The sequence below is a fragment of the Neophocaena asiaeorientalis genome, unplaced genomic scaffold (assembly GCF_003031525.2).
Source record: "Neophocaena asiaeorientalis asiaeorientalis breed wild unplaced genomic scaffold, Neophocaena_asiaeorientalis_V1.1 scaffold43, whole genome shotgun sequence".
NCBI classification, from domain to species: Eukaryota; Metazoa; Chordata; class Mammalia; order Artiodactyla; family Phocoenidae; genus Neophocaena; species Neophocaena asiaeorientalis.
This window is the reverse complement of record NW_020173674.1, coordinates 15157490-15168730: the sequence shown is the minus strand read 5'-3', so window position 1 is coordinate 15168730 and position 11241 is coordinate 15157490. Positions and strand designations below refer to the sequence as shown.

General features: G+C 57.1%; 1 protein-coding gene across 2 annotated transcripts in view; it reads left to right on the top strand.

Annotated features, from left to right (window-relative positions):
* Positions 1–7464, top strand: part of CD82 (CD82 molecule) — a 52118-nt gene extending 44654 nt beyond the window's left edge. For both annotated transcript variants that reach the window (XM_024748711.1, XM_024748710.1), the window contains exons 6-9: positions 2370–2471; positions 5732–5938; positions 6164–6247; positions 6544–7464. In XM_024748711.1, the coding sequence (XP_024604479.1) occupies positions 2370–2471; positions 5732–5938; positions 6164–6247; positions 6544–6621 (471 nt within the window). In that variant the 3' untranslated portion in view covers positions 6622–7464. The remainder of the gene's footprint in view (positions 1–2369; positions 2472–5731; positions 5939–6163; positions 6248–6543) is intronic.
* The last annotated feature ends 3777 nt before the right edge of the window (positions 7465–11241 follow it).

Here is an 11241-nt window from a genome sequence, read left to right as displayed (position 1 = left end):
GGAGATGGCTGTCTATGCACATGCCTCTGGGGACCCCCTCCTTTCCATGCCTCAGGGATCATCTGCTCACCGGGGAGTCGAGGTGGAGCAGAGACAGTCAGGGCAAAAAGACTGAGATTCTGCAGGCAGACAACCCCCGCTGTGTGACATGGGCAAACCACTGAGCTTCTCTGGGCCCTCCTTAAAACTGCTCTGACCTGCTGCAAGGTACGGCCATGTGGTTTAAATGCCGATAGAGCTTAATGGGTAAAAACTTGGGTTCCCAAATCAGAAGAGCCTGGGTCCAAACCCCAGCTCTTCACATGTTGGCTGTGAGTCCTTGGGCAAGTTAATTAACCTCTCTGGGCCTCGTTTTCTGCACCTCCATAATGAGGGAACGAGGTCAGTACCTGGGCCATAGGTCTGCTCAGAGGATTCAAGTGAAACACTGCATTAAAAGTCCTCAGCGTGGCGCTGGTAATAATAAGCGTTAGATCAAAGTCAGCGGCAGCTGCTGTGATTCGTTACTGACAGGCAAGCTCTGCAAACGGTAGAGCTCCGTGTGCGTGATATCAAAGAAGTATTGATGCTTCGCTAAGAGTTTTATGGAAAGGGAGGGGGCAGAGAGCAGTTCCAGAGGGTGGGGCTGCCTGGGGGTGGGGCTGGTCTCACAGGGCTGGTGAAGGGAGTGGGGCGGGGAGCCAGGCCCGCAGCAGCTCGAAGGTCGGTCTGGAGGATGTGGGTTCTCTGAGCGCTGCATTCTTGAGGAGCTGGCGGAAGCCCTGTTCACGGGCTTCTGAGCCAGGCTCTGTAAGCGCCCCCCTGGAGGCACCTGTCCCATCTCCCCAATTCCTCTTTCTCAGCAGCAGAGGACCAGGTACGGGGCTGTCCCTTCGGTGCCCCTACCCCTCTCGGGCACCTTGCCCCAGGGTTCTGCAGGGACAGCAGGTGACCATGACCAGCCTGTCCCTGCTGGGGCACCCGGGGAGGCCCCTGGGCAAAGTCGGCAGGTGGGGCCCGGCCTCTGGGCCGAGGGAAGCGTGTCCGCAGCTCTTAGGCTGGTTTCGGGTTTGCCTCCCTTGCACAGCTGACTTGCTCCTGAAAAGCTGCCGTGGTGAGATCCTCTATTCAGAGCCCCAGTAAGAGGCCTTGGGGGCTGAAGCCCTTTGATCTCTGCACCCCGCGCCTGCCTTCACTGTAAATGACTGTTTTCTCTGTGGGGTTAGTGAAAAGCAGGTGCTTCTCTCTTCCTCCATGGGGGGCCCTGGAGTCCCAGCACAGGCGGGATGCAAACTTTGTGGGGCCCTGGTGTGGGGCAGGTGGCGGGGTTACAAACGCGTCCCTTATCCGTGCTCGCTACACACTTACTCTGGCCAGGCTGGGTCAGACCCAGTCCCTGCCCCGGCAGAGCTGATGTTCCAGTGGGGGAGAGAGACCATAAATCCTGGAAACAGGGGAGCAGGTAATGACGAGACTATGAAGAAAAATATATCATGCTTCCCCTTGTAGGATAAGGAGGGTCTTGGAGGAGACAGAGAAGGGCTGACATTTTCTGGGTGGTCCAGGAAGGTCTTTCTGAGGAGGTGCCATTTGAGTAGAGCTGTAAAGAAAATGGAAGAGTCAGCTACATTCATATTTGGGGAAACAGAATCCTAGGCGGAGGGGACAGCAAGTGCAAAGGCCCTGAGGCAGGAGTATGCCTCGCACAAAGACAGCAAGACCTGTGTAACTGAAATAGAGGGAGGACAATCAGAGGACACGAAGTCTGGAAAGAGCAGGGCCAAATGGTGTAGGGCCTTGTGGGCTGTTGAGAAGACAGTGGTGTGTCTCCAGAGCGTGGTGAGAGGCCCCTGGATGGTTTTTAGCAGTGACGTGGACAGATTCCCATCTAAAGGGTCATGTGCTGCTGAGTGCTGAGGAGACGGTCAGGTAGGAGGGTTTTTTTTTTGTTTTTTTGTGTGTGGTACGCGGGCCTCTCACCGTTGTGGCCTCTCCCGTTGCGGAGCACAGGCTCCGGACGTGCAGGCTCAGCGGCCATGGCTCACGGGCCCAGCCGCTCCGCGGCATGTGGGATCTTCCCGGACCGGGGCACGAACCCGTGTCCCCTGCATCGGCAGGCGGACTCTCAACCACTGCGCCACCAGGGAAGCCCAGGTGGGAGTTTTTGACCCTGACCACACTGGGCTTAGCGTGGTGACCGGGGGAGAAGGTACCCAGGAAGTACCAGGAAAGTGAAAATTGGTTGGAATGGGTGACGAAACGCTTTTGAGCTGTGAGCGTGTCCCCAGTGTTTGGGGGGAGTGGGGGAGACGTGGCTTAAGCACATATGACCAGAGGTGGGGTGCGGGTTTCAGGGAATCTGACCTCGGTCCTCACTCTCCCCTCTGCAGCTGAAGCAGGAGATGGGCAGCATCGTGACCAAGCTCATTCAGAACTACACGGATGGTCACGAGGACAGCCTTCAGGAGACCTGGGACTACGTGCAGGCTCAGGTGAGGGCACATGGGAGACTGGCCTCTGTGTGTCTGTGTGTCTGTGGCTGGTCGTCTGTGGGCCTGGTAGTGCCCGACAGACAGACGATGTTAGCGGTTTGAGTGTCAGTGTGTATCTGTTGGGGGCAGGGCTCCTGAGCAGCCCCACTTCCTGCCACCCCCAGCATTTCCTCGCCCAGGGGCCCCGGGCACTGGAGGCTGCTCCAGGGCTGTCCCCAAGTGGCCAGAAGCAGGGGTAGCCCTCAACCCTCTCCTCTGAAGCCGGACTGGGGCGTGCTGGCAGCTCCCCTTGGAGGTTAAGAAACCGGGTGCCGTGACATTCTGCAGAATGTCTTGAGCATTTTGTAACATAAGAGAGTTTGGTGGTAAGAGCTAAAGGATAACTTGTCTGGCTAACTAGTTCTCTGGAAAGTTATGTGGTTACTGGGCCAGCTGTTTGCTATCAGCTGGTTAGCAGGTTCAGAATCCTTGTATTTTATCATAAAGGTAAGAAACCTTAAGTTTTTAAATAATGGTTGTCAGCTAAAATGCACAGCCCCAAGGAATCCCCTTGTTTCCATTTTACTTCTAGTTTAATTGGGAATGAAAGTTAACGTTTATTGAAAACTTCCATATCTATGAAAATGATTCTATGAGTTGCTGATATAATAAAGTATGTTGTCAGATTTCTGACTACCGATTAGCCTTAAATTCCTAAAATAAAAATATTTGATCAACAAAAAAAAGAAACTGGGTGCCAGAGCTGAGACGCTGCCGCAGGTCCGAGTGGAGGCTGCCTTTGGGGAGGAGCCGCGGGAACCCTCAGGGGTGAAAGGAATGTTCTATTCAAATCTTGGTCTAGGTGGTGGTTATGCCAATATGGGTGGCAAAGTTCATCAAGCTGAATTTGTACACTTTGGGGTGTGTGTGTGTGTGTGTTCTTCACCTCAATTAAAGCGAGAGACTGGCTGGCTGACTGACTGACTGACTGACTGACTGCTTGATAGAATGACTGACTGACAGAATGACTGACCGATTGTCTAAATGAATGAATGACAGACTGATGGATGAAACAACTGACGACTGACTGACGGACTGACTGGGTTCCCAGCCCGCCTCGATGATGAACCGATCAGCGCACACGCAAAGCGCCCTCAGTGATGGGATCCCAACTGCCCCCCTTTGGTGGTCCCAGATGTTGTGTGCCCTTGGCCATGAGCCGCCCTCTCCATGCTGCAGCCTCCCCCTCTGTCGCAAGAGGGCCCTGCACACGACAGTCACTTAGGACCTGCCGGCACTGCCTTCCGGCTGCCTTTGGGGAGACCTGTGGGATGTGAGGGGCAGAGACAGGACAGCACGAGAAAGCCTGACACCAGGAGAGCGTGGAGACTAGAGATGGGTCTCTGTCCCGGCAACATGGGCATGTCCATCATCTGAGCTGTGAAGAAGGGAGGGTGACACTTTCTGGCCTGTGTGCTTCACAGAGTTTTGGTGACACAGGGAGCCTGTGTCATCTGGAGGGCTCCAGGAACACAGGAAGACTCTTTGCATGCCACCTTTGGTTTGATCCGCAGTGGCTGAGACCCTTTGCTAAGATTAAAGGGAGCGGGGTGTCCCAGGATGAACAAGTGTCACCCTTCAAGGAGCCGGGAGGAAGACTTGGGTCCCTGGGGAGGTGATGAGCACCCCGTCATGGGAGATGGTGGACTGACTTGGGGATTCCTGCAGTTCGCAGGGCCTCTAGGTGATTTGACGTCTGTCAGATGCTGCTTGGCATGGTGGTAAGAAAACAGACGGTGAGTCAGGCTCCCAGGGCTGAGATACAAAACTCAGCTACTTCCCGGCCAGGCCTTCTCTGAGCCCGTTTCCTCGTGTATAAAACGGGACTGTTGACCCATGCTCACGTGAGATGAGTTTATGAAGCCCGAGGCACTTATCACGTGGCAGGTGGGTGGTGATGTTTAATCATCACGCACAACCAGTGAGACACGGGGTGTCAGTGCAGGGGCTCCTGGTGAGCCGGGCTCTGCCTGGTGCAGTCGAAGGACCAAGGCAAGCTGCCTCATTTTGCTTGGGTGTGGGAGGGCCTGTGGGTGGCCCTCAGAGGTTTGAGGTGCCAGCCTTTCTTGCTGGAGAGGAGGCAGCCAGGCACCTGCAACATAAAAAATAAATCCTAGACTAGAAACTGCCTGGAGCCGGAGAACGCCTGAGCGAGCCTGGCACGCCCTCTGCTGGCCATCGGGCTGCTGGTCAGGGACTTCCCACCCGAGATAGGAAGGAAGCAGGTGGGGAAGCGACCTCGCGCTGGGCAAGGTGTCACACAGCTCTCCCATGCTAGCCCTTCAGCCTCCCCGGGGGCCCTAGCAGAGTGGCTGTCATCACCCCATTCTCCGGTGAGGAAATCGGGGCTCAGAGAAGTGCAGCGGCTTGCCTGTGCACAGGGTAGGGCCAGAAATGGAAAGGGCCCTCCCCCGGCTCTGCTCTGCCTTCCACGGGCATTTCTCGGCACAGGCGTAGTCCCTGAGGTCCCAGTCCTGTCGGGAATTCAAGCCCACATGTGATATGAAGCCTCTCGGGGTCCTCTTCATGAGCCCCATGGAGCCCAGAAAGACTCTTTGCCTCAGGAACTAGAGCATTTTCTCCTCTAAAAAGGTGGATGTACCGTGTCTCCCCTTTCACTCTGGCAACCAGGAAGCTCAGAGCCAAACCTCAGCTCCAGCATGTTCTCAGAGCCGAAAAGTGGAACTGGCCTTACCCGGGCGATTACCGTGCTCTCCAACCTGAGATGGATGCCTTGCCTGCCTCGTCTCATTTAGTCCTTATAACAGACCGAGTTAGGAACCTTTGTTCCCTTCATTTTGCAGATGGGGAAGTTGAGGTCAGCACTTTGATCAGAGTTGAGTAGCTGGTAGGTGGCAGAAATGGGATTTGAACCCGGTAGCGTGACTCCAGCCCCCAAACTCTTAGCCGTGTGCCGTCTGCCCGCCTCACGTCCCGTATACCTTGACCATCTTCTTCCAACTTGACCGTCCCTCCTGCTCTGCTTTATATTTTTGCTGATTTTGTTTCCTCCTGTTTTCATAGTTTATCGTATATCCTGAGAGCCCCTTTAAATCCCTTGTGGCTCACAAATGCCAAAGTGAAACCTAAACTCTAATCCTGGTGGTTTGGCTGAGACCGGGCTTGGGGGGAGCTGGAAGGGGCAGATCTGAGCTCCTGTCCAGGGAGACCCCAGTTGAGTGGGCGATGGACTCGAACAGCCTGTCCCCTTCTCTGCCCAGGTGAAGTGCTGCGGCTGGGTCAGCTTCTACAACTGGACAGAAAACGCCGAGCTCATGAATCGCATCAACATCACCTACCCCTGTTCCTGCAAGAACAAGAGCAAGGACGACAGCAGCATTTTGCCACAGACGGGCTTCTGCGAGGCCCCCGTTGGCAATGGGACCCAGAGCAGCAACAACCCCGACGAGTGGCCTGTGTACAAGGAGGTGTGTGGATGGCTGTCGGGTAGGGCTGGGCTCGGTGCACAGTGGGTTCAGAACCTCAGTCCCCCTGGCTCACTCATCTATGTATTCACCAATGTATCCGTTCAAGGAACACCCAGACCCCTCTCTGCCGGCCCTCCAGGCTGGGGGTGGCCCCTCCTGGTGATTCTGAGTGATCGGGTGAAGTGGCCCATTGCGGGGTGACGTGGCTGTGTTCTCCACTTGTAGGGCTGCATGGAGAAGGTGCAGGCCTGGCTGCAGGAGAACCTGGGCATCATCCTTGGCGTGTGTGTGGGCGTTGCTGTCATCGAGGTCTGGGTCCCATCCCCTCCAACCCTCCCCATGCTGCCCTCCCAGGTCGTCCCTGCTCTGCAGACGTCCAGTGCGGGGAGGGGCGGGTTGAGGCTCATCAGCTTCTAGAGGCCCTGCGGCTAGCGTGGCCTGACCACTGCCCCTCGTCAGCCCCTCTGCCGCCTGAATCACAGGCTGGTCCTGAGGCTCTAGTTGAGGATCAGCTTCATCCAGGTCAAGTCCCGTGTGTTGACCTGGGGCCTCTGGGGACCCGGGCAGCCCGGCCTGACTCTGACTCTCGCCTTCTCCCTCGACAGCTTCTGGGGATGCTCCTCTCCATATCCTTGTGCCGGCACGTCCATTCCGAAGACTACAGCAAGGTCCCCAAGTACTGAAGCGGCCGCTGTCCCCACCTCCCTGCCTGTCCCCCAACCTCAGGGCTCCTAGGGGTCTCCCTGGCTCCCCCTCCAGGCCTGCCTCCCACCTCACTGCCAAGACCCCTTGTCCGTCCTGTGCTGGCTGGAAGTGGGGGGCGTCCTGGGGCCTGGACCCCTCTCCTTTGCTTTTCTGCCGCCAGCCTTAAGCCCCCGCTCTTCTGTGGCTCCTCGGCTCACTGTCTGCCAGGGTTGTCTTGGCAACTCCGAGAAAACGCTCCCTGCACAGGTGGGCTGGGTTTCTACCTGCCTTGGGGGCTGTGTATATTGTACGGGAGGAAGTGTATTAAAAAGTTGGGGGTGGGGTGGATAAGGCACCCTGGGCTGTCGGGTGACTGCCCACTGCGTGGGTCAACTTTGTTTCCACTACGATGCTTCTGTCCTCGGTTTTCACATTTTCGTTGAGGTAGCGGGGGCGGGGGGCTTTACCTGACATGAGGAGAGCACCCCTTCCCCAGCCTGAGCCAGCCCCACCCGGGCAGCTCAGATCAGTCTGGGCCGTGCTGTGGGAGCGGTGCCTAGGTGAGCTGGGCTGGAGCGGGGCTGCCTGGGCCAGAGGGTCTGGACTGGCCCTGGGCCGCCTAGGGAATCAGACGGGTGAACCCTCCGGGTGTGGTACAGAGCTGGCCCTGCATTCTGCAGGACCCTGAGCTGTCCAGGGAAGCTAGAGGATGCTTTTTCCTGTCCTCTGTCCCCCGGGGAATGGGTGGGTAAGGCTGTGCCTTGTAGGGGAGTGGGGAGGGGCCCTGTGTACAGTTCTGTAAAACATAGATGACTGATTATTAAAGAGGATTTGTAACAATCCAGCCTGCCATGGTGGGGATGCTGCTTCCCTGGGTTGGGGGAGGACCAAAGGGGAGAGGTAATCTTAAGAGAGTGGCTGGGTCTGCAGAAGAGAGTTGTGGGCGCCTGACTGCTGTCTCCAGGGCCGGGGGCCCTTTGGGGGCATCTCTGGTCCCCTGTTCAAGCTGGGACCATGAGAAGTGTGACGCCTGCCTCTTGTCCATTTGCATGGCTGCCGGCGTGGCTGGAGTTTGATTTGTGTGTTCAAACAGATGTAGATGGTACCCCTAGGTTCCGGCCTCCGAGACCAGGGTACAGGTGCCCCTGGGCTGGCCGCGGGGGTGCATCAGTGAAGCCACAGAATGAACTCCGCCTCTTTCTAGAGCATCTGTTTTTCACAAAGGAAGGAAACATTTTCATATTAAAGAAATGTGATGGAGTAAGATGTGCAGAGTTCAGGAGGTCTTTAAAGACGCAAGATGAGACTTTAAAGGAAGCTCTTACTTGTGCACAGGGGTGAGCCCCAGCACACCCCCTGCCCAGCATCACAAAGCCCAGAGGAGGTGTTCAGATGCTCTGCCATCATGGTGGCTTTAGGACATACGATGGAGGAAGTTCCCTGGAGGGGAGGGGGGCGGTGTGGTGGGTAAGGAAGGCTGGGAGAACGGCCAGTCTAGGGTGGCACTTGCTCTGCCATTTCCTCCTCTCCAGCTTCTCCGGGGCCCTGGAGGCAGAGGAAGGGGCCGGTGGGGGACTTGCCTCCCTGAAGTGGGGCGAGAAGGGTAGTGGAGGTGTTTCAGAGGGACCCACCAGGTGGCGCTGCCGCCCCAGCTTTGGAGCTGGTGGGACCCAGAGTTGTTGTCAGGTCACTCCAGGTGCTTCACCAGCTCCAGGCCTGTGGGTCTCTCAGTCAGGTAGGTTGGTTAAAGTGCGGATCCCAGGGCTCAGCAGATCTGGGCTGGGGAGAAAGAAACTGCACCTTTAGCAGCCCTCCAAGGTAATTCCTGAATCAAGTTGCTTTAGTCTCTCAGGCTCTGAAAAGATGTAGCTACCGATGCTCCCCAAAGACAGATGGGCTGGAGGGTGGACCTGGGGAAGATAGCCCTTGTCTATACAGGAAGGAGGGAGGGGGTACACCTTAGAGACAGTCTAATTCTTGATCTGAACCCAGTTAATTTCTTGCAGGAGGCTTTCTGCAGCTAAAATCCAGGGCAAACCCGCTTTTGGGCCTGTGGGAGGTGCTGGGCACAGCCCTGGGCTGAAAAAAGCCTTAAACTCCAAGGGGCTGTTCACCGCAGTCAGGGACTCTCCCTGGAGCTCTTACCAAGCTCAGAGGGCTGAGGGCTCTGAGTGAAGCTGTTCCAGCTTATTTTATTTATAATCTGCCTCATTCCACAAAGGAAGTACATCTAATAAAATATAAAAACTTAGAGAAAAGTAAATTTATGAGGAAGTATAGACTTGGGTGAAATAAACACACGTTTATTTGATTTGCCCAACCTGTTGATGGCAAATGCACAGTGAGGGGCTGCAGGAGGTGGGCTGCAGCCCGGGGCCCTGTAGGCAGTGGCGGGAGAGTCTAGGTGGCCACATGGCAGAGCTTCCCTGCCCTTCAGTGACGCCTGCGGATGGGGCCCCTAGTGGGACACCTGGAAAAGTAGGTGTGAGGGTGTTGGGTGTTGCGGACGGGGTCTCTGCCCGGGCGCTTTCTCAGGATTCATCAGGACCCAGGAGTGGGGGCGACACCAGGCTGGGGCTAGTAATCAGCTGAGCACAATTCTCCACCCTCCTCGTCCTGGGAGGAAGAATGGAGGAGCCAGGATGGTCCAGGAAGCCCAGAGCCCCTTCCCCAGAGAGCAGCCGCAGACGCTAGCTGGCTGACAACACGGCGTGAAATGCCTGGGGCTCTGGGGCTGAGGCTGGGAGTCTCAGGAAGGTGGGGGGCAAGCGAGACCTGAGGTAACTCCTGTCCCGGCCACGGGCTGACCTCCGACCTAAATGGGACCTTGGCTACCTCCCTCTCGAGTGGGTGAAGGGGAGGGATGGGGGAGTATAGAAGGTTCTACCTGGCCTCTCCTCACGGGCCCTGTGCCACAGAGAGTAGGAGTGGGTTCAAAACTGTGCCTGAAAATATTTTAGAGAAGACAGGGAAGATGTCGTAAGTGATTAGGGGGTGGGCTAAATGCCGCAGCCGGCTTCCTCTGGCATGCCCACCTCCTGAGGCACATGCTGGCCTGGCAGCAGGACTGGAGCGGCATGGAGCGGACTCTAAGGACATCCTCCTGCCTCCACAGCCTCCCTCTGCCCCAGATCTCCTGGGATGACCCCAGGGTGTGTTGTGAAACCTGGTCACCATCGCCCTGAGCCTGCTGGCCGCTCACTCCTACCTCCTGGGAGTTTCTCCCCCTGCTTCTGCCCCAGGCCCGTGAAATTCCACAGGGAGGTGCCGTGGACTGGCTTCTCTAATTCCCAGCTGGCCCCGAGAGCCAGTCATATGTCCACAGGGGCCATGGGCTTCCAGCCTCTGATGTCCCTCCCTGGCGGCTGGGCCAGCTGAGCTGCTGCCAGGCCTTCTGTGGGGCGGGGCCACCCCCAGGCCGCTGTCTCTCCCACCAAGGTCCAGGCCAGGGCACATGCCGTTCTGAGGACTGGCCAAGGGTCCCACGGTGCCTGGCTGCTGAGCCCCTGGGGCCAGGCAGGAGGCCTAGGTGGGCGCCAGCTTGCTCTCTGGGTTTTGGGGGGAGCCAATGGCAGTGCCCAGGAAGTGTCCAGGAGGCTGGACTTCAGGGGAGCTGTGTGGCACGGACACTGACCAATGGGAGTGGAAGCCCGACTTGAGCTGGAATAGGGTCCTTCTGTGTGGATTGGTGGGCGGTGCAGGGCCACCTAGGGGCTGGCCTGGGGGGATTGTCATCCATCAGTAGAGAACTGTAGTAGTGTTTTAATAACTGGCATGGCTGTATGGGTGAGTACTGCTGGACGCCACCCCTGTGCGTGCGCACACACACACACACACACACACACACACACACACACACACACGGGGCCCTGAAACCCCCTGAGCTCAGTCCATTCCCGGCTGGGAAGACTCCTAGCTCTTCTCTGCTCACACTAAGCTGTGGGTGGCCAGCCAGTGGTAGGCAGGAAAGGCCAAATGTCTGCCAGCCTGGAACATTCCAGGACAGGCAGAGCAATCCACCGCCGACCCCGATCCTGCCTGTTTCAGGGCAGAGCCTCCTCCAGGCCCTGCCCTGGGGTCTTCCAGGTAAGCAAGTCCCTCAGGCCAAGGAGCAGTGAAGGGGGTCACGGTGACACTGGAGTGGCCAGCCACCAGCACTTGTTGTGGGCCAGGACTGCCACCACCTCCTTCGCCTGCAGAGGGACAGAGACCGAAGTTACCACACTGCCTCGAGGAAAATATCCTGCTGCTCCCTGGGGTCTTTGGAACCTGTGGGCTGAGGCTCATTCATTCATTCATTTATCCATGCCAGGAATACTTAATGGCCACCTGCTGTGTGCCAGGCACTGTTCTAGGCTCTCGAGAACACGGCTGTGATGACACCTACGTGGCACTTGTGTTCTGGTGAATGTAGGGAGTCGTGCACTCACCTGCACCCACCTACATGTACATGCACACAACTGCCCGCTACTGACAGCACGGTCCCTGCTGAGTGTTGCTTGGGACCCCTGGGGCCCATCCAAGGCCTCTGGCATCCTGTGGAAGGAAGTAGAATAATGAACAGCGAGTGGAACAAACAGGAAAGGGGGTGGAAGGCTCATCACTCAGCCCCCTCCGCT